Source organism: Mauremys mutica, chromosome 12 (assembly GCF_020497125.1).
Source record: "Mauremys mutica isolate MM-2020 ecotype Southern chromosome 12, ASM2049712v1, whole genome shotgun sequence".
Lineage (NCBI taxonomy): Eukaryota > Metazoa > Chordata > Testudines > Geoemydidae > Mauremys > Mauremys mutica.
Window position 1 is genome coordinate 66,024,414 of NC_059083.1, and position 23,967 is coordinate 66,048,380.

General features: G+C 41.1%; 1 protein-coding gene across 1 annotated transcript in view; it reads right to left on the reverse strand.

Annotated features, from left to right (window-relative positions):
• SEC14L1 (SEC14 like lipid binding 1) overlaps positions 1 to 16,167 on the reverse strand; it is a 59,800-nt gene extending 43,633 nt beyond the window's left edge. Inside the window, exons 1-2 of the mRNA XM_044983149.1 lie at positions 15,983 to 16,167; positions 12,485 to 12,576 (exon numbers count right to left, since the gene is read on the reverse strand). Coding sequence (XP_044839084.1) covers positions 12,485 to 12,547 — 63 coding nt within the window. The 5' untranslated portion in view covers positions 12,548 to 12,576; positions 15,983 to 16,167. The remainder of the gene's footprint in view (positions 1 to 12,484; positions 12,577 to 15,982) is intronic.
• Between the last annotated feature and the right edge of the window lie 7,800 nt (positions 16,168 to 23,967).

Here is a 23,967-nt window from a genome sequence, read left to right on the forward strand (position 1 = left end):
GGCACTGTCATCATAAAATAATTTGTTTACAAGGTTAGTTTTGATATTTATCTCATCCTTTTCATTAAACTGAGCTATGAGCAACATGGGTTGAGTGTTCTGTGACTTGAATCTCTATAGTCATGAAACTTTATTTTACAACTCAGCCATTATCCTACTGTGTGTCCATTGGGGATGTATTTTTGGAAGCGTCAAATACTCTTTGATGATCTACTGCTGCTAACTTAAAATTTTAAGTAGTTCTAAATTTGGATTTTCTAGCAAATCTGTTTGATCTGCTGTGATCAGAGGCACCCTTTTAGAAAGGAAGATTCTTAAAATACATTTATCTGTCCCATGTCTATTTTGAAATATCTTAACTTTTGTATTACTTACTGGGACTGTATGTGAAAAGTTTAATCGTTTGATAATTTGTTTTTGACTACTTATTAAGACAGCTACAGGGTAGGTCTCAATGTGTTCCTTTTTAGGTAAATATTAAAACCATTTAACATGGTTTGGCTCAGAGAGGTTAAGAGACTTACAGTAGGCATCAGAATCAGTGGCAGAGTTGAAAACAGAATAACAATCTCCTGCTCTAGCTACAGTCCCTTCCCCCAGAAGAGGGCCAAAAGAGTACAAAGTAGTAAAATGAACTGCACTCACCTTAGTTCTGAATTTAGCCCAGAGGCACACAGGCTTCTGGGTGCTATTGTCATACAAATAATTGTACATTATAAATAGCATAGTCAACCCACAGAATTTATTGCCAAAGGAGATATTCAAGACAAACTATGCTAGAGTTTAAAGAGGACTAGCAAACTGACCATTAGCCCCTTTGACGGCTGCCAGAAGCTCCAGGTAGAATGCTGCTTCTTCAGCTGAATATACAGGTTAAATCCTGCTAGTCCGCTGGTTTCAATGGAACGTCAAGAGAATGCAGCACAAGGGGTATTGGAGGGCCGGCAAAGAAGTTAACATGCAGCTATGCAAGCTAAGATAGTGTCACAAGGGGATTCAAATCTCATGTTGCAGTAGAATGCTCATGAGAATCTAGGAAGGAATCCTAACCCATCCCTCTCCAAATATGTATTGCACCACACAACTGACTAGGCATATTATGGGATATTTATCAGCTTCCAGCTGCTGCCAAAGGCATACCAGTAGACTAATGATCTGATCATGTGTAGCAACTACTATGTCCCCAAAATCTGTCACCTTCCCCATGTACAAACAGGAAATATGCCTAGCGCAAAGCTTAATTGATTCAAAAGTGAAACTGTCAACATTCCTTCAGCCCTTGGTTTTCTTTTAAAAAACAGTGAATAAAACCATAAAGATTACATAAATAAACAAAGTTTTTTCCACACCATGCCCACCCACACTGTGGAAGTGCAGATAGAGAAAGATGGGATCAATTTAGTCACACTGCAAGAACAAACAAGTTCAAAAGAAACAGTTCACATTAAATTCTGTTCATTATGTCAATGTTTGCAGTATGCAGACCATGAAACATCTCTACAGATGTATGTAATTTCATGAATTCAGCATTGAGGGCTTTAGCCACAAGCCAATGAATTACACAGTAAAAATAGATTTCGTAAGTTAAAAAGCAATACAATTTATAAAATGGCTGACAAAATGTCCTCTGAGAAGGATATTGGCTACTGTATTCCTGAACTGGACCCAACGCTGATGACATTCACATTTTCCACTGAATGAAGAACAATAAAGCACTTGGAAAAGAAAGTGCTCACGTCAGGAAACTAATCATTCCACTCCTATTGTGGCCCAAACAAATGTAAACATTACACTGCCGTTCCCACAGTTCTGAAAGATCTGAGGCGCCATTAATACATAAGCACTTTTTTTTTATCTTACAGAATTAACATCTATTATTACTAAAACAAGGATATGATATTACAGCAGCAGCAGGCAGTTCTGCAAATTACAAGCCACAGTCAAACCAAGAGGCCACTATGTTAAGGCAGGTTAGCAATTTATGTTTTCAAGCTGTTACATAACTTGATCATACGTTCTGAGACAAAACAAAACATCCCTGGCTGGGTTAAGATGGAGTTAATTACTGCTATATATTCTAAAAACTTAAGAGTAACATACACATTACAGGGATGTTATAATCAACCAAAACCCAGGCATTAGAATCCCAAGAAATTCAAAGTTAAGGCTGCTTAAAAGACATTTGAATGTGTTAAGGCACTGAAATGCACATTTAAGGCACCAAAACAGTCTTAATTCTAATCCATAATAGTGACATCATTCACTAATAATACCTTAATCATAATTGTATCTTAGTGTCTGCAGAACTGAATTTTAAAGAGTTTTCTTATTCTCCCTCCTTCCCTCCACTTGTCACTACAGGATGGAGTTAGGGTTGTTTAGGTGTCAAAATCCCTGTGATGTTTTACACTCTTAAGTTACTAATACATACTCTCAAAACTTAAACTCCAATTTATGGTAGCTTTTGCCTTGAATTCTCTTAAATTTTCTAGGATTAATTGAAAATTTGTACATGAATACTAAACAAGAAACCCAATGAGAATGCTACCATGGGATATTTCTACTATTCTGAAGCTATGTGGTAACAACCTTAAAATTAAAAAACTTTAAGAGCAGATTCACTTTTGCATCAAAGTAGCACAGAGCACCCAGAACATACCAACCAAGCTGGGTTTACAGCTGCTTTGCCTCACTAAAAATACAAGCAGCCACATGTACTGATGAATCTGGTCCTTAATTTGCATTTGACTTGTAGTGTTTTGTTCAACATCTTTAGCAATGATCTGGATGATGGGATTAATTGCAAGTTCGCAGATGACATTAAACTGGGGGGGGGGGAATATGCTGGAGGGTAGGGATAGGGTCCAGAGTGACCTAGACAAATTGGAGGATTGGGCCAAAAGAAATCTGATGAGGTTCAGAAAGGACAAATGCAGAGTTCTGCACTTAGGAAGGAAGAATCCCATGCACTGCTACAAGCTGGGGACTGACTGGCTAAGCAGCATTTCTGCAGAAAAGGACCTGAGGATTACAGTGGATGAAATGGATGAGTCAGCAGTGTGCCCTCGTTGCCAAGAAGGCCAACGGCATATTGGACTGTATTAATAGGAGCACTGCCAGCAGATCGAGGGAAGTGATTATTCCCCTCTATTTGACACCGGTGAGGCCACACCTGGAGTACTGCATCCAGTTTTGGTCCCCTCACTACAGAAGGGATGTGGACAAATTGGAGAGAGTCCAGCAGAGGGCAACGAAAATTATTAGGGGGCTGGGGCACATGACTTACAAGGAGAGGCTGAGGGTACTGGGGTTTAGTTTGCAGAAGAGAAGAGTGAGGATGAATTTGATAGCAGCCTTCAACTACCTGAAGGGGGGGTTCCCAAAGAGGATGGAGCTCAGCTGTGCTCAGTGGTGGCAGATGACAGAACAAGAAGCAATGGTCTCAAGTTGCAGTGTGGGAGGTCTAGGTTGGATATTAGGAAACACTTTCACTAGGAGGGTGGTGAAGTACTGGAATGGTTTACCTAGGAAGGTGGTGGAATCTCCATCCATAGAGGTTTTTAAGGCCCAGCTTGACAAAGCCTTGGCTGGGATGATGTAGTTGGTGTTGGTCCTGCTTTGAGCAGGGGATTGGACTAGATGACCTCCTGAGGTCTCTTCCAACCCTGATATTCTATGATTACAGTGTGGAGGACGGTGTGGAGATCAGTGTTTTGTGAAAACAGGGGTGGAGGGAGCCCAGTCTCAATGTCTCTGCACTCTAAGGGCTCCCTTAAGGTCCTGCTTATGTTCCCCGTTGTGCTACCTCAGTGTGCAGTAGAGCAAAGGCAATGTTAAGAATTTCAAACATTGATGTCCAAACTAATTTGGGGCCACTGAATTAGGTAAGTTCATGGAAGACGTGTCAATCAATGGCTACAGCCAAGACGGTCAGACACACATTCCCATTGTCTGGGAGTCACTAAACATCCAAATGCTAGAAGTGGGACTTGACGACAGGGGATGGATCACTTGAAACTGACCATATCTGTTCATTCCCTCTGAAGCATCTGGCAATGGCCACTGTTAGAGACAGGATACTGGGCTACATAGACCATGGTTCTGACTCATTATGGCTGTTCTTATGTTCTTAGAAGAAACTAATAAATAAATTTGTAAATTCTCAGAAAATTCATTCTATATTCAGGACATCAATGCTGTAAATTTGGGAAGAATCGGCTTTATTTTTCCCCACAAATAAAGCAGATGTGGAATTCCAGCTTTAAGGACAAAACAGAACTCAGCACTAACCATGGAGCTGCAACCAGCGCTTCCTTAATACAGTATTCAGAAAGTAAAGCTGAATTTGGATTTTGGGCCCTTCATTAAAAGTTCTTAGAGTTCCCTTCCAGCACCATAATTTCTCCTTCCTCTTTCCCCTTCTCCATTACACTCTCTTCCCTTCTCCATAATCTTATATGAAGCTGGGAAGAAATGTTGAATTGTCTTCTAAGAACCCCGAAGAGCTTTAACAAGCCCCAAAACACCCTTATCAGAAAGTATTTATATACATTTTACTGATAAGTAGGGAGTTACGTAACTTTCTGAGACAGACTTTGGGCAATTGAGTGGTATAGCTAGGAACAGAATCCAGTCTCTCCTCCCACTTAACACATACACAACATTATCTCAATTTCTTAAGATGCCTATACTGCTAAATAAATTCTAGTAATTTTCTTTTTCTTAATTTTAAACTATGTCGAATGGTGAAATGTGAAATACTTCTCCCCATTCCATACACCAAATCTCAGCTCAACTATTCTGTCCTCTACAGGCTCCCATCTCCAACTGACTTCAATGAAGTTTCCACGGAAATGGGAAGAGCAGAATTATCAGAGTTAATATGTGCTATGCAGAACAGACAAGATAAATATCACCTTTAGGTTGTATCCTACTATTTCTAAGCAATCTCAAAGAATTTGCCAATATAGCTTTAGATAGATGCTCAAGGATCTCCCTACACAAACTCCAACTGTACACTCAGTATATTTAACAAGACATCCCAACCTTTTCCCATGAAACTTGAATGCATGTAACACTTCTAAACTGCTATCCTCAGATTAAATAACAATTGCCAAACTGCCCAGTTTATACTTTTCCAGACCACAATTACCAGATACCCTTTCTCGCAGGTGGAGGTCTGGAGTGCAAAGCATTACGTTTTCCCATGACCTTAATTCTGAATTTTTGAGCTTCTAGACAACTGCCATTTGGCTGATCAATGGATCCTGCAACCACACTTCTGACATGTTCATAATCTAAACACCTTCAGAGGACTGAAATATTTAGAGAGTATTTTCAGATTAATGCATTTTTTCTCTTTTGCTGGTACTTCCTCCAAGTTTGGCAGGATGTTTTAGGTTTCAAAGTGTGAAAGGCTTTTTTCAAAAATACAAAAAAACAAACACACCCAGAACTGGGTAGAAGCAGCTGATGAACAAAGGAACTGCAGCTGTCAGCTACAATACAGTCATGTGTTTCCCCACAAAAACTGAAAGCTATGGAAATACTTAATCATGCCACGAACATGCAAACTGCAGGAAGTCAATTTTTCCTTGTGCTTAACTTAATTCACATTTTTGCAATTTGCTGTTCATTCTAAACAAGTTACTAAAAAAAATGCTATTAATTTGTTTTTAGAATGTATTTTTTCCTTTGTGAAGCAAGAGACCACTAACAATGACACAAAACAACATAAGCTAAATTGGAAAAAGGCATTTTTACTCCAGAATAGGACTGTCCACTTAGGGAGTTATAACAATATAATTCTACTAGCAAATTTCCCTGTGTAGTCAAGCCCATATTTTTAAATAAAAAAATTACAAAAGAGATGGGGGTTGGGATTAAAAATAATTGAAAAAAAATCACAAGATTATAAACTGTTTTGAATAAAAAAAGATACGATACATACTAAGATTCTCCTCATTGTACAAAGTTCCTGCACAGCAAGAAAAATATAATTTACTGGGGAGGGAGGGAGGGTGGGGAAGGACTTACATTCCATTAATTTCCAATTTCATAAATGTGGTTGTTATTTTTTTAAACCAAAGGACCCACATTGTATGGATTTTAAACCTACTGTTACAAATTACACCCAAGGTTACTATGACAGACTGAATAATAGAGAAATAACCCATTCTCCAAATTCTATCTACTCTGTGTACTTGAAGTAACTTTATGTATGGCCATTTTCACTGTTTCCCTTTCATTATCAGTTAACCAGTGTCCATTGTTTCAATGGATCTTCCACTTAGCAACAGGGAAAAGGAACATTAAAAAAAATTATGAAGGCAACAAAAATTGGCACAGGATTTGGGGCAGGTGTAGAATCCAAAATTACTTTTCTTTATAAAATGAGTTAAAAGTAATTAGATTTCAAGTTCACTGATATTCCTTTATAATGAAAGGGATTATTTACTGACAAATCAGAAACAATTAAGAAAACTCAATACAATTCCAGATCTAAGGATTATATTTTAGTTTACCAATCTAAAAGACTAGACAGAGTAGATATGGAGAACTTTAACAGTGAAGTGTATTTATGCTTCATGAAATTCTATTCCTCTTTTGTAATTCACTCATTTTAGACTCAGAACCTTAGGGACAAAAGTCTTCACAGATCTGTTAAAATAAATTAAGAAAAGCAGGCAAGTAATCTTGTCAGAAAATTCAAATGCACACATATTTACTAAAATGTGCAAATGAACTTTGCTCCGTTAGTTTGTCTAGTTTTATGCGCAATGAGTTTTAAGGTACTTTGACTACTACACTAAAATGGCAGAATTACAAATTTATTTATTTTTTTGCTACAGCTACAATTTTTCATCAGTTAGAAAGGATTTCATCTTCAAAGAAGCACAAAATGAACTTTGATTTCTGTTTTAAGAGAAACTAAAAAATATTTTAACAGTTAATGGGAACAGTAATTTAATTCTTTAAATTGAGTGACTGTGGAAGTAGTTTATGGACAGATTTTTCTGAAGTGGTCAGCACTGAGCAGCGTCCAATGTTCTCAGTGGGAACTGATGGATACCAAGCACTTATGAAAATCTGTCCAATTCATCTAGATGCCTAAATAGGAGCACAGTTTTTTGAAAGTCCATCTTCACTTGAAGGTGCTTAGCACTTTTGAAAAATCTATCCCTTAATCCTCAATCCAGTTTTCTTTAAATCACAAATTCTTAAAAATATATACTTACAGTCAATATTAACACAGTATGGTGTAGGTCTGATGCACACTAACTATGTGCAGCCACCAAATTAAGATATAAACTTCATTTCTAAAATGAAATTTGTAACTGTGGATGGAACATATTTATAGACAGTGTAAGTGCAACACACTCATCATATTTCTAAATACTCAACACCTTTGGTGCTGAAATCTATAATATGGATTTCATTAAAAGATGGTATACATTTCCTTACACACAAACTCATCCCTTGGAAGACTTGTTGAATATCAAAATGTGACCCTAAGAGCACCCCAATGACCGAGAGCAAGGGGGCCCCCAGTATCTAGCAGTGACCCTCAGTTGGCATGACCAGCTTAGTGTACCACCCCAACTCACTGTTGTCATACACAATACCTTTTAGAACTGGCCAGCCATGCTGACAGAACAACTGTGGAGAGAAAAACTACTTTGAACAAAAGACTCATTTTTAAAGTTAGGTTTTAGTCTTTGAAGCATATTTTTATGTTTGTTTGTAACCATTTCTATCCCAATTCCTTCTATTCAATATCTTGTTTTTCCACACAACCATCTCAGTGTAGTGTTTCAAACTGAAAAGTAAAATCCTCAAAGCAACAGGCTGGTGCTGTGTACAGACTCTTTAAAGGACGAGTGAACTTGACAAGGTTTTGTGAGTGCTACAGTGAGGGGCTGAGCACTGCAGAGGAGACAGTTTTGAATAGGCAGCTGGTCTTACCCTGCAAGGAGGAACCAGGCTGATGCAAGCCAGCGTGAGGTCAGTGTGCTGTAAGTGGGCTGGTGGTGTGTCAGGGCTCTGAGCCAAAGCTGCACAGCACAGAAGCATCCAGGATTACAAGGCAGGCGGTGACAACTCTTTACTGGTCTTGGTAAACCCCAAAAGTATCACAAAGCAGCTGCTTTTACAATGTTTAAATGTATTTTGGAAATTAAACTCAAAGGAACTCTAACTCATGTCAGCCAGCCAGCATTACAGCTTATATTTTTCGGCTCAAGTGCTCATTTCTTAACCTCGTGTGCCAAGAGTAGTATGATATATATGAGGGACCCATCATTCTAATGTTGGCATTTTGAAGACTAAGCTGTGTGCGCAACAATGTGCATAACTTACATAAGAAAGTTTAACTCTTGAACTTAAAGAGCTCTACAAATGAGCAGTAGCATTCTCAAAGGGTTTTGGAAGCATATTCTTCTGGTTTCTTCTTCCATCTATTTAACCTTGGTAACGCAAGAAAAGGCTGAGTAAACAGTACTTTTCCCCATTTCAGCTACTTTTAGCATTATGTAAACTGGGACATGAAAAGGAGAAGACTAACAAGTTGGTGGTGGGAAGGGGGGGGGGGAGAGAAAAAACGGTTTGGTTTGATGAATAACCATACTGCTTTCTATTCGTGTTACTTTTCAAGAAGTTGATGTTAAATGTTCTAGTTTAACCAAAAGTTATTGTGCTAAAAGCAGAAATCTTTGGATGAAATTCTATGGCCTGTTTTATGAAGGTCAGAATAGATCATAATGGTCATTTCTAATCTTTAAATCTATAATTTTCAGGAGTTAGCAAAGAGAAAACTTTAAAATAAAGTGACTGTAAATCTTTTATATTCTTTTAGAGCATGGTAGTACATTTAAAGCCTAATGCAATTCATTACAATGCAAATTCAGCCCCCAGAAAAAGTAGCAGAACCAGGAATTAGGAAGATATGAAGAGGAGTGGGGAGGAATCAAAGATTCACCAGGGAGGCTAATTCTATCCCAATGGCTGGAGTAGTTTAGGTGAAATTCTTATGCAGTCGCCCTCTATGGCCAGTCAAGACTGAGAGGATCCACAAGGTGCCTGACTTCCCCACAGCTTTAAAACTCCACCATTTCTCTTCAGAGAGCGCCTCCAAGTCTGCAAGAAGAGGGGGCTGGATTTTCCCCGGGGCTGAATCTATTGCTATCCCCAGATATACATCAGGGTTTCAAATGATGCTTTTTGGAATTTCCATAGAGAAGGTATGTGGGAGGGAGATATATCCCTAATACTTTTCCAGTTAGAGAAAACATTCATTCCTTTTACCATGATACAGTATTTGCAACACAGTAGCGCTGGTGAGAGTTTGCCTTACCAATCCTGGGTCAGAGCAAAGTAGAATTTAGTTTTACTTTTCTTTCTTTGAATATGATTGTTTCAGGCCCCTCAGTAGAAGCAGGAAAATTTGCTATGGTGTATCAGAATAATGTAAAGGGGACCACGATTCTACTGTCACAGTATATAGGTATTTCTCATCACTTTCCATTATTTATTTACAACCTAAGTTGGGGAGAATAGGAAGCGTGCAGTTTAAATTGTCCACCATGCAACAAAGGACATTCATTCAGTTGGCTTTAGTGGAAAAGGGAAGTTCTAAGGGGTGTCTCCATCCTAGAGCTGATATTAGGACTTGATGTAACTAGTTCCAACTAGGAGGCGAGCTGTAGGCCTTTATAGTATAGATATGTTTAGAATCCTGCAGTGGGACTACAACTAAGACACCTTTCTACAGTCCAGTCAGTGATACAGGTACCAGTTAGCACCTCTTTCAGTTCCATCCTCCATTCCCAACCATTCAATATGAACAGAACTTAGCTCAGTTTCATAGATGCCTTGCAAGAAAAGTCTGAGGGCTTTCAATATTCTCAGACAGCTTTCAGATATTGATGGTAAGACAGCCCTTACAATAAAGATCACAGTTTCCATTATTTCCTCATTAAAACAATCTGCACAGCAATAAATAGTATGCTGCCACACTGAAAAAGCTGTTCTGTTCTAGACACCTTTAATTACTTTATAGTTTTGGGGGTGTTTCTTAGTCTCGTGTGGTCAATGTCTCATGTTCTATTCACAGGGATTTAATTTTTTTTCCAAGAAGTCTGAAAAGTCTGCAAGCCTAAAAACCATATTTTTATACAGAGGTACAAAAACTGTTTCCTGAAGGGGTGCAATTTAGACTTGGCATTTACCATTATTTTGTCTGGAATGAGAAACAGTCTTGCTGCTACATTTAAAAGAAGTTTTGTTTTGAAACAGTTGTTACCATTTGAAAGATGGGTGATGAGATTGTGCAGTATGATACGTTCATTTCAGCCTAAAGTGGAATACGCTGAACATTCTCACTAGCATTATTTGATCATTCAAATAACCATTGATGGTGAACACCAAAGATTTTACCTCTGTGATAGAAACCAAGAAAATCTACAAAGAGTTTGGCTCTAACTTACAAAGAGCACTACTCACGATTTCCTGCAATAACAACCCGCCTTACCTACTGACTTTACCAATTTTCCAGTGATGTTAACACATTTAAAGCCAATGATATAATAAAAAGGTACTGCAGGTGTACAAATATATTCTTAAAATGAATATATTGCAAGCAGAGTTCTTGTGATAATAACTGCCCTATGAATGAAGTTCATGTTTGAAACAAATTAAGTATACAATCACTACTCTATATTTGAAGTCATGCAAAGCATTGTGTTCAACTCACTATTTTGTACTATATGCATTCCTAGTCTATTAGTTCAGTTAGTTCTGTTTCTGTAGCTATTGTTATTTCAACTTTTTATATTATGGGATTTTCCTTCTCAAGAAAACAAAAGCTTAGATGCCACAAGATCTTAGAGGATTTTCTTTGTTTTTAAAAAATACCAGCATGCTTAAGATACAAATGTCTCCACAAACACAAAATAGTTTGAAAACACAAAGCTAATTTTAACATTGCATTTTTAATAATGTTAGCAAGGTATGATGAGAGGAATACATTTTTGGTAGTTGTTTTGACTTAAAGAGTTCCTGACAGATGTGTTAGAGGGAAACAAAAATATTCCCTCAACACAATAGAAATGTGTACTTTGCCATTTGAGTTGTTACAAGAGAATTTTGGCTGAAAAATCATCTCGTATATACAACTCTAAAACAGGAACAAGCGTACTTAGTTACAAAAACACATGCAGTATTAAATATATAACTTCCGACTTTAATAGAATATTAGAAAACGTGATGAATAGCTGTGGTATTGCTTGTAAATAGCATTACAAGGTTCTGAGCATACACTGGTACCAATCAAAATGTATCAATATATAAACATGCAAAAGTGAGGTCTTCAGTGGATTAAGATATGAGATAATATGCATTTTATTTAGATTTTCTTTAAACTATTCTTTTTAGGACCAAAGAGGGAAGAAGCTGACGTGACTGCTCCTTACATCCTTTTTCTATTTCATGAGAACCTGAACAACTGTGGTTTTGACTAAGTGTACACAGACATATCAAAGATCTACTTCTGTTATTTTTAAAGTGGGAACCTAGGTCATGGTCACTCTTCAGTTTTGGTGGTTTTCATTTGTAAAAAAGTACACATTGATTAGGGACCATACACCTCAGGGGCTTTGTTTGGCATTGTGATAAATGAAGGGGGAAGGGGGAGCTCCTTTTATATGGACACCCGAGCATGCGGCAATTCAGAGCCCTAAAAGTTCTAGCCTTCCCACTGGATCTTTTGGCCAGGTACCCATTCACTTCCTTTACCTGTGCATAGTAGTAAAACTTTTTAACCCTGTGCAGGTAGAGCAATTAAAAAGACAACTACTAAATTTTTTTTATAGCTACTGGCTGTCCATAAAAGGGAGCTACCCTCCCCCTTCATTTATCACAGATGTTTTTGTTCACCTCTCTGTCCTTCCTTTATACTCATATCCCCAACCCTTCCCTATTAATTCAAAATGGAACTGCTAAGAGAATACTTCTTGCCTACTGCTCTGGCCACATCACCCTCTTCCACTGTAACAAATTTAAGCTTCTCATCCTCAGTTTCAATGCTCTTCACAGCTCTGCCTCTAGTGTCTGCTTGTCCCCTATTGTGTTTCTTTGCCCCTCCAAAGATGCCAGCCTCAACAGTCCTTTCATCAGCTTCTCATACAAACACCTTTGTGCCTTCTTCCACATGCAACAGGCTAACTGACCAACACCTGCTCCTTCAGACCCACCTCTGCTGCAAACCCTAAAATGAATTTACCAAAAATTATGGCTAGGCTTTGGGGAAGAAGGTTGGGCATTTCCCTCTCCTTTCTACCACTTATAGTCTAAGAAGACAAGCAAAATATAAGTTCTTCAAGGCAGGTACTCTGTATTCTGTACAGGGCCTAGGAAAAGAAGCCCCAACCGCACTTCAGCAATACAAGTAATAATATTCAAATAAAAAAATTACAGAATTGATACTTACAGCCATAATTAACTCAAAGGGGTGTTTATACACCCGCACAGGGGACTGATATTTCTGCACCATGGTTTCGGATTAATAAGAAGTATTCAGACCTGAAAAACAAATTTTTAAAATGTCATTGTCACATGTGGGAGGCTAGTTTTACTGTTGAATGTTGTTAGTTTACAAGAGAGATTCCTTGCCCCATCTCCTCATGTACTGTATCCTACCTTAATCATGAAGACTGTAGTGGCAACAGAGTATTTAACACCAGCTGAAACTTTTCTGCTGAGCTTATAGTTGAAGTAAATTATACTGATATGCCACCATAAAAATTCTTTGCTTGCAATTAGGTTGTTTTTTTAAAAATACACACACACACGTTCTGTGATAGAAGTTCACGGGTTTGGGGTTTTTGGTTTGTTATTAAGAGTGTAATATGCAAGTTCATTTACCACCCTACTACAGGGACTGAGCAACTATATATATTTAGACAGCATCTATATTTTAAGTGCTCCCAAAATGTTAGAAAAAAAGAAGGGGGGGCAGCAAATTGGTATGTTCTCATTCTACCTTTTTAGCAACATGCTGTTGGGACATTTCAAAACCACTCATTCACAACTGAGCATTACAAGAAGTCTCATGACTATTGGCACACTGTTAGATGCAAAAAGCTCTGTCTAGGTTAGTCACACAGTCCCCTCCCATTGTACAAAACCCTGCAAAACTCACAATTCATGGTATATTATTGTAATTCCCCCAACCTGACTCTCAGATTGCTGAAGGGAAAATTTAAAACAATTAAGATACAAGGCCCTGCATTCTATTTTCTAATAACGTATAAAATCCCAAAAAGTTTAAAAGATGCTTTTTCCTCTGAAATAATGTATTATGTGTAAATAGGATTACAGTATCCTTCACTATTTTCAAGCATGAAAGGAATATAAAGTGCTGATGGACCAACTTGTTGATGAGGTGAGAAGGAAATACGTCTTAAGTAAACTGTGGATATGTTAATACACACACACAGACAAATTCACTGCTGGCATAAGCACAGGCAAGTATGTCCACTTACACCAGAAATGAATATGGTCCATCAAGTTCTTTCTTGAATGCATATTAATGAAAAATACTGGCATCAGTACTTTTGGATGAAAATATTGGCTGCCATCCAGATTTAAGACATACATGCAATGTTAACTTCTTTGAATAAACAGCCATATTTCTCATTAATATTAATATGCTCTTACAGTGTCTATATTACTTCCACAAACTCATCAATTTCAGATGAACAGTACAGTGGACAGAAGTCTCACTTAACAGAAACGTGAAGCAACAGATGCTAAAAAATAATGAGACTGAGAAAATCTGGCAAATGATTCTATTCAAGTGATGAATTCATCCATCTACATTTGCCCTCTGGATTTATTTTAAAATAAAATATCTGAAAGTGCAGTAATAAATAGTGTTTAATTTTTAACTCTTAATTAAAAATTACAAATACATTTTCAGTGTAGAACTTCAGTACTGTTTTCCATTACAGATTGGAAATCTGTATAATATATGCTTGCTTGGTTAGTTAGTTGAACTGACTCAGTATACAGATTTAAAGGAAAAGGCAACAATTATAAAGACACGGAGACTAGACATAAAAGAGAGGTCTTCCAGACATCAGCTAGGATAGTTCTTAGTCTGCTTTTAGAAGAATGAACGTGGCAGTCTCATGTACATAACAGCTCTCAAAGTAATACCTGCTTAAGTCTATGGAAAACAGTTTCTATGGTTATAGCAAGGTTTAACTAAACAATTCAAATGTATAACTCATAGCCTCTCCACTAAACCAGCCTCAAAATACCAAAGGAACATTAACAGTCTCTTCCAAGAGTTTTTAAGTTATATGTTAAACTAACAAATATTTGGTAAGATTCTAAAGGTGAAGAATACTGGGGAAAAAAACACTCATCTGAAACAAGACACCTTAAAGCTATTTGACAAATGATTGAAAGCTACAAAACCTAGATAACTGTAAAGAAAATGGACAGATGGGGAAGATTATTTTTCCTCAAGAGAGACATTTAAGACAAACGTATCTCAGGTCAAAAGCATCTTTCTGGGCTTTATCAAAGCATCTTACTCGAACAAAATATAGGTACAAATCAACAGAGATGTAAAATCTTCAAAATACAGCTGCTTTCCCACCAAACTACAAGACTCTCAAGACTAAGTTTTAGAGAAAGCTTGGAAAGATTTTCAAAGTAATAGTTTATATCTGACATTTTAGTGCTTCTGTCTACAGTGAAGAAGCTCTCTGGTCCCTAAAGTGAAGACAAGTATCATCTTTAAATTGGGGAAGGTGTCGACAGTCCCTGACCAGGGGGAGAAACATATGCTTTCTCCAGATATGGATATATTCCCTCCACCCCCTTCCAGAAGCTGTGGGGAGATAGAAAACTTGGGAAAGCTGGAGCTAGATAGAGAACACTGGAGGAAAAAAAGTTGCTTCTTTATAATGCCCAATTGGGGGGGGGGGGGGGGGAAGCGGGAGAGCACCCAAAGCAGAGCATGAGAGATAAAAAAGAAGTACGGGAAGAAGTAGCAGAAGTAATCAGAAAAGACAGAGAGGGGGGGGGGGGGAAGATTGCACCCTTTGTTTCCTTCCCTTACAGACGGGGGGTGTAAGCACAAGAGTACCGTGAAAGCATTAACAGAGAGCAGGGAATAAACGGGAAAGCAGAGGGGGACTCGGGACAAGGAAGAAAACCAACCGGGGGAAGCAGCAAATGGATTCTAAGGGAAAGTTATGAGCAGGAGGGGAGAGAAGGGGAGGAGGAAGAGCAGGAAAACTACAGGGTGAAAGGGAGAAGGACCCAAGCAGGGAGAAGGGGGTAAAGGAGTAAAAAAAATTGGGCAGCAAGGAGGGAGGCCACTGGGAAAGGGGGGGCTCTGGGAAAGTAAAAGGGGGTGAGTAGGGTCTGGGAAGCAGGAGGGGGCAGGGGGCACAAGTGTAGCGGTATAGGGGTAGAGGGTGGGGGTACCAGGGCAGGGTGGAGAGGGGCAGAGGTAGGGGCACAGGATGGAGAGAGTGGGGGTCCCGGGCAGAGTAGGGGCGCAGGGCCAGGGTACGGGATGCAGGGAGAAAGGGGGCAGCGGGAGGGGAGGCGGGGGAACACGGGAGAGGGGTCGGAGGGGTGGGGGGACGCGGCGGAGGGGGAGGGGGAGGAGGGTACGGGAGAGGGGTCGGAGCGGGGGGGACGCGGGGGACACGGCAGAGGGGTCGGAGGGGTGGGGGACACGGCAGGGGGGGGAGGAGGGCACGGGGGACACGGAGGGCGCGGGGGACACGGCAGAGGAGGGAAGAGGCGGTGACAGGGGGGAGGGCGCGCGGCAGGGAAGGGGCTTTGGGGGGCCGGGGGACACGGAGGGCGCAGGGGAAGGGATGAGGGGGAGGAGGCGGGGAGAGGGGGGAGGGCGCGCGGCAGGGAAGGGGCTTTGGGGGGCCGGTCGGTGCCACCTACTCACCCCCTGTCACAAAGATCGGCCGGGTTCTGGCCTCATGTCGCCTCCGCGCTCCGCCGCCGGCCGGCCGGTTCCAGGGAGGAGTCAGCGGCCGCCTGCTGTTACTAGTGACGGGCAAAGGAGGGTCCTGGCCACCTGCCAACGCGTGCGCATGCGCGGCCTGCGGACGCGCACACAGCACACTCTGTTAAGTATTGCGCGTGCGCATCCTAGGCCCGTCTCGGCACAGCACGGGACTGTGTGGCGTTGCACTTTTGCGCGTGCGTGGTTGAGGAGCCAGGCGGAGTGACGATCTGGCCGGCTGTCAGATCCTGCGCATGCGCTGGTATGATTGGCGGCGGGAGGTCTCTCGCGCCTGCCCTCAAGGCCTGAGGCTGGCAGCGTGTAGCACTGAGCTGTGCCACTAGACGGGAGGGGGCGCGCCAGTCGTTCAGCCCGGGCCTGCCCCTGTGCCGCCCCTCCCCATAAATTAACCAGCATGTAAACACACTAGGGAGAGTCCCACCCCCAGCACAGACAAACTGCAGCAGGCACCTGCACTGAGGCTGGGGGGCCTACATGCTGCAGCTCCGCAAGGGCTCCAGATGGAAGGGCAGGCTGGGGATCCTCCTAGGACAGTGGCGCTGAACTTTTCCAGACTACTGTGCCCCTTTCTGGAGTCTGATTGGTCTTGCATACCCCCAAGTTTCATCTAGAGTTGCCAACTGTCTAATCGCACAAACCCAAACACCCTTGCCCCACCCCCTCCCTTGCCCAATGCCCCTCCCTCCCCACTCACTCCTGCCTCACTCCCTCTGTTGGTGGCTCTCTCCCACCCTCACTTTCACCATGCTGGGGCAGCGAGTTGGGGTGCAGGCTCTGGGCTGGGGCTGAGGGGTTCGTAGTGTAGGAGGGGCTCTGGGCTGAGTTGGGGGCAGAGGGTTGGGGTGTGGGAGGGGGTTCAGGGTGCAGGTTCTGGGAGGAAGTTTGGATGCAGGAGGGGACTCAGGCCTGGGGCAGGGGATTGGGGTGCAGGTGGGGGTTCAGGGTGCGAGTTCTGTGAGAGTTTGGGTGCAGAAGGGGGCTCGGCTGGGGCAGAGGGTTGGGGTGCAGGAGGAGGTTCAGGCTCTGGGTGGGAGTTTGGATGCTGGAGAGTGCTGGGGCAGGGGTGCAGAAGGAGATTCAGGGTGCAGGTTCTGGCCAGGTGGCTCCCGGAAGTGGTGGCATATCTGAGGGCAGGTGGCTCTGCGCACTGCCCCAGCCCCTGCCTGCAAGCCCCATCCCTGCTTCCTTGCAGGACTCAGGCCTAAGACATTATTTCAACTGAAAAATAAATGTATTAGTGTTAAACCCTGACTCTTAAACCACCCAGCCATCCCCTCCTGGTATCGCCACTCATAATAAAATGAATCTGGAATAAAACTCTCCTCTGACTTTCGATTTCCTGATGTTATCAACATAAAATTCTATGAAGGCTGATTTGCCACCAATAGTACATTGATTACAGTATGGATGCTCTCCCATTTATAGAGGGCACACATTATTCACCCCTCCCCCCAATAATTCCAATAGCACTCATCTTTCCCTAGCTTTGATTAGCTGTTCGATCTTTATACACCCAGCAATTACAGAGGCTGGGATGCTCTGCAGATGTGAATCACTGGGAGAGAGCTGTTTTACTACACGTTTATAATGATAAACATATAATCTGTAACATGCCCAGAGCAAGAAATACAATTTGGTTTTCTGTACTGGTTTTTCCACTCAAGATATCCTAAAGTGCTTTACAATGATAACTTAGAAATTAGGGGCCAGATTCTGTGCATGCCCCCTGGAATTCTATTATGGGATGGTTACATGACCTCCATGCTGCTCAAGGATTTTAATTTCCTCACTTTGGACATAAGGGACTTTTTGACTAGCTTCCTCATATTTTTTAAATCCCTCTTTCTGAAGTGCCACAGTAATATTTTTGGTACAATTCCTTCCCTGAGGACATTGAACTTAATTATATTTTGATCATGATTAATTAGGGATTCAATTATAGTTATTTTTTTAACCAACCTGTGTGGTACTTAGGAGTAAGTCAGTAATAGCCTCTCTTCTGATGTTCTTTCATATTAGCTATTACAAGAAGCAGTTATTTAAGGTGTTGAGAAATTGCTTCTCTAAACCTTTTCCCATTGTAGCATTTGACCAGTTTTATGTGCACATAGGTGAAGTCACCCAGCAATACTGTATTATTAGACTTGGCTTTTTGATTGTCCTCGGCATTGTGTGCCCAATAGGGTTACCAACCTTCCAGGATTGGTCTGGAGTCTCCAAGAATTAAAGAATAATCTTTAATTAAAGATTATGTCATGTGATGAAATCTCCAGAAATACATGCAACCAAAATTGGCAACCCTTGCACCCAATATCCTTTTCCTGATATGAAGGCCAGTAAAATAACCCTATTAGTATATATGTGTTTTTCGCACTTGGAATTTGCCTCCACCCAGATTCCACTGTATGGTACTCTTTACTCAGAAATTTTATCTCATTAGATTCTGTGTAATCTAAGTTCTATTGCAATTCCCCCAATTCCAGAATACAAGCTGTAAATCTTCATTAAGGTGGCTTTAAAAAAAAAAGAAGAAGGAACTAGGTTGTCTTTGGTGAAAGGGGAAGACGTTATTAATGTATTCTTTAAGTGCTGACATTGTGTTTGGCGATGTACAAATAAAAAAATATCAACAGTCCCTACACTGAAGACTACATTTTAAACTACAGCTTAGCAAGACAGGCACAAAGGAAGGACTGACTACGTTTTAAAAAAAACATTACTATTACTATGAGTTATAATGATTGTTGACTCACTGCTTATGGGCATCACAGAAGTGAGTCTTTAGAAAGGATGTGAATTAAGAAACGGCAGACTGAAGGGTCTTATGAAAGGTTGTGAAGAAAGGTCTTTTTCATGCATAAGAAAAGGAGCAGGAGGATACAAAATGAGGATACAAAATGAAAGTACAACACGACAAATGTTTTCAGCAGTTAAGGGATGTGGCTTACTAGGCACAGAGGGAAGTTAAACCCTGCATGGGTTATATAAGGTCACTCCCCATCACGTGAATGTGTTTCTCAGACTACATTCTCCAGTGTTATGTATTCTGATTATACAACAGTTATTTACTCTGTTTTCAGGCAATATTCTCACGGGAGTCAATGGGAATTGTTGACATAGGATACATTATTAGTAAATAATAGTTATCCTAAAGTGAAATTGACCAGGACCAGCATGCTGTGATTTTCTGGGCACATAAAACAGCTTGTGTCCAAATTCATCTTTCATATAATTCCACAAAAGTTCATGGAGTTTCACCAGGGATGGACCTGGTCCTTGCCTTTCATTACAAATCACAGAGTCAGGGTAAGAATTCAATTATACTTTGCTAAACACTGAAAAGCAACTTGTGTCTTTGCTGCTGTTGTGTTAAAAGAACAAGAAAGAAGGAAGTTGTGAGTAGTACTCAGCAGGACAGATCACAGACAGATGCAAGTTCTGATTGCTAAACCCGAAATTAATTAAAATGCTACAAACCAAAGCATCAGATTTTGATCTCAGATATGCTGGTGTAAATCTAAAGTAACTGCAGGTAAGTCAGTGGATTTGCACTGATGTAACTGAAAACAGAATCCAGTTCTCAAGCCCCCCCAATCATAAAAAGGCCCCAATCCTGCACTCCTTTCTCAGGTAAAATGAGCGTGATGATTGACAAACAATTAATAAGACATGATCTGTGTCCAAGTGAACTAGCATTCTGGTTCAGACGTGACAAAACAATTCAGACATAAAGGGTATACCTGCTTTGCAATGGAGAGGTGTGATTGCAGCATGAGTGGGCATAGCTGAGCTAGCTTTGATTGAGCCAGCTTGCTAAAAATGGAGTGTAGCCACAGCATGGGTGGCGGCACAGGCTAGCTGCTGGTGTACAGTCTCACCCAAGACCCTGGGTATGGACTCAGGCAACAAGCCCATGCTGCTGCCACTACACTGCTCCTTTTAGCAAGTTGGCTCAAAGCTTACTTGGGTATGCCTACTTGTGCTGCAATCATCCCTCCTGACTGCAGTGTAGACATACCCTACAAGTGCATGCTACGATGGGATGATCTGGAGGAGGTGTATGAATTTTTAAAGACTTAATGGAATAAGTGAGTTTTGGGGGAGGATTTGAAAGAGAGAGTGTGCTAACATAGCACTTTTCACGTGGAGATCTTAAAGTATTGTACAAAGGCAGGGAAGGTATTTATTATCCCCATTTTACAGAGGAGGAAATTGAGGCTCATAAAATGTTACACTTAAGGTCACACAATGAATCTGTGGCAGAGCCAAGATGAGAACCCAGCTCATTTGAGATTTAGGCTGATCACTGATCCATTGAATCACACTCTCAACTAGTAACTCATTGAACACTTCAACTACAGTAACATTTATCCAGCACTCACATGACTGAGAACTGGGCTAATGGCAGTCTCAGAGAAACTTGCACCCTGGAGCCTTAGGTCTTGGTGTCCTGAGTCACTAAGTTGGGAATGTGTTTTTTGCTTTTGCTCTCAAATGACTTATAGGAAAATTGATTCAGAAGCTGAGAGCTGGCCAGTAGACTCAGCTGCCAGCACTCTGCTTCCACTGAGCTACGTCACAGCACAGATGCCAATAGCATGCTGAGATTTACGCAGACCAGTATTGGCATATAGGACCAAGTTCTGATTCATGAAATTTATGAATCAGGATGAGCATGTGACCACAGTGAGTGTAACAAATCTATTCCATGCCTCCTATATGGAATGTGAAGTCAGCACCCATAACACAGGGCTAGTGCAGCAGGAGGGGATCTGCTGGCATCGTAAATAATTAAAACAGGATGAGAAGGGGGTTAGCGCATATTCTGGTTAAGCATCAGACCTGACATTCATTGCCTCACCCATCTGTGATAACACTCAGGAAGCTGATAGCACAGACTTCATGGAGAAATTAACATCAGCAGCATCTGTGATGCAATCAATATGATTTCATCCTGCAATTATCCGTGTGAGACACTGGTGCAAGTGTGCTTTGCAGTGTGAAGGGAAAGAATCACTGAGTTTGTGATGCAAAAGGAGGATGATTTTTTGCTTATATAGGGATTTTAATATTGGTGGAGGATGCCATACTGGCAGTAACTGCCAAAAACACAGCAGAGAGTCTCAGAGCCAGGATCAACTGATTTGCTGGGTTTCAGAGCCTAGGCTACAGCTCAAACAGGAACATCGACACTGCTATTTTAGCCCTGCAGCGCAAGTAGGGTGACCAGATGTCCTGATTTTATAAGGACAGTCCCGATTTTTGGGTCTTTTTCTTATATAGGCTCCTATTACTCCCTACTCCCTGTCCCGATTTTTCACATTTCCTGTCTGGTCACCCTTAGCACAAGCCTGAGTCATCTGTCCCAGGATTGGACACTCGCTGCTACAGGGTTTTTTTTTTGCAGTGTAGCTGTACCCTCAGAATCTGACTCTGATCTCTCTCATATCACTGTAACTCAGGAGTTGCCTCATTCAAATCAATGCAATTACACCAGCACCAAGCTGTTGTAACTGAGAAGAGAATCAGGCTCTGATTTTCCCCAAAAGCAGGTAGGGCCAGATTTTCAAGGATATTTAGGTGCCTAAAGAGGCAGGAAGATGCCTAGTGGAATTTCCCATAAACAGGGTAGGTGCCTATGTCCTATTGATTTGAATGGGACATAGGCACTTAACTTTCTTAGGTGCTTTTGGACATACCTGCACCAACAGAGACCTAAATGCCTATGAAAATCTAGCCAGTAGTTCCTTGGAAGAGACTTCATAAATTTCCCCTCACTGCTCCACCAATGTGCGTCTGTATTGAACTGAAGGCACACACTCTAGGGGAGAGAAAGTAGTTCACTTTCTGTGAACTTTAGTTCTTGGCATCTATACTGAGACTGCCAAAAAAGACGCCAGTTAGTGCCAGGCTTGGTGGTGGGTTAATGATGTGAGAGTGCTGTCCCTGGAAACTGCTCTCAGCTATCCAAGTCAGTTCACATACATGAATGAACAGCCATCGGATGACAAAAACTGACCTGGGGTGACAACCAGTTACCTAGGGGTGAAACGCCAATTACTAGTCACTGGGCCATCCAGTCCTCAGTTCAGATAGTGACTCAGGGGCTGCCTTTGTCTAATAAACTAGTAAATGACACTTGTCAGTCATTTGAAAAACATGATTCTTGATTAAGTGGTTCAGAAAATGCAAAGCTCAACTAAAATCCTTTCAAAATAAATCCAAAAGGCTGTTTGATGTCCCTCTTAGTAACTGGGTTTGTGGGTATGGAAAAGAAGAAATTAATGGGATTGCACGAAGGTATAAGGGCCAATGCTGGGGGAGCACATTGCTGGATCAGGACCTTAGGGCCCAATCCAAACACCCACTGAAGTCAGTAGAAAGACTCCCATGGACTTCAACTGGCATTAAATCAGGCTCTGACGTAAGCTATTCAGGGTGTAGATATCATCCCTATTTGCCTGTAAAGTGTCATGTGTTTTTATAATAGCATAGACATAGTAATAAACAACAATCCCTTCTCATTAATAGAATAAATAATGTGTGACATTAAAAATTACCAGTAAAATCCAGCTATTTAACAGTCAGCTTTTTTGCATGTAGGTCCCAATCCACCTCCCCCTAAAATCAATGTGGGGGCTTTTCAGTGACTTCCAAGGAGCTGGATTGAGCCTGTAGAGGTTGTCTACTCTTGTGTGGGCACAGTTAAACTGCTGTAAAGGTGCTTATAGCTGCATAGCTTATTCCCATACAAGAAGGGAAATATATATGTGGAGATATACCAATCTCATAGAGCTGGAAGGGACTCAATGAAAGGTCATTGAGACTAGCCCCCTGCCTTCACAGCAGGGCCAAATACTGATTTTTGCCCCAGATCCCTCAGTGGCCCCCTCAAGGATTAAACTCACAACCCTGGGTTTAAGCAGGCCAATGCTCAAACCACTGACTCCCGGCCCTTACTGGTAGATAGCACCTTTATACTGGTATAATTGCATCCACACTAGGTGTTGCCTCTGTATAACTACTTTATTTAAAAAAAAAAAAGTCATACTCTGCACCAAAATAGTTATGCTGGTAAATATAGTTAGAGGAATGCTGTGTGTAGACCAGGCCTTCGTTAGCAACTTTCATCCAACAATCTCTTTAGAAACATAAGTTTCATGATGCTGTTCCCAAGCCACTGGAAATAAATGCTCCTAGTTTGTGATCAGCAGAACTGTTCACATTAATTCTAGTCTTGTACCCAAGGCAATCCCATTTTTTGATATACACACAGTCTGCTTTAATTTGTCTTCATTAGGTAAAGGAACCCTCGTGCTCCATAGGAGTGCCTGCATTTTAGAGACTAAACGAAGAAAGCAAGACCCATTAAGAATGTAACACACTTGCAGAAGCAGCAGCCTGAATAGAAAGCATAATTTGGGGCAGATGTTCATCCCATTTAATTTTTTCCATTGCAGACTTAATGAGTTTAATGTTAATGAAACGGGCTACACAGAGGGCACTGGAAACTGTATTTCTCTCTTCACCCACAGATCTGATACAGCATGGGAAGCAGCTCTGCAAATTTGTCCACACCCACCACAGCAACAACATTCCTCAGCTTTGACCTGGAGATCATGGGCCAAATTTTCTGCTTGTGTAACTACCTTGATTACCTCACCTCATAATAAAAACTACCATTGCAATTTGGCCTCCTTACTGGTTAAGGATTGAATGCATATTCTCATCTCTAGAGAAATGAAGACAAAGTAAGTGTTGACATAACTCCATTGAAGTTACACCCACAGAAAACTTGGCCCCATTTCTCTAGAGACAAGAGAGAATATATTTAGCAACTATGGTCCTTGGTCTCTCTACTATGGCTGTCAACAAAGGGTCCAATTTGCAATGAAGGTTTTTAT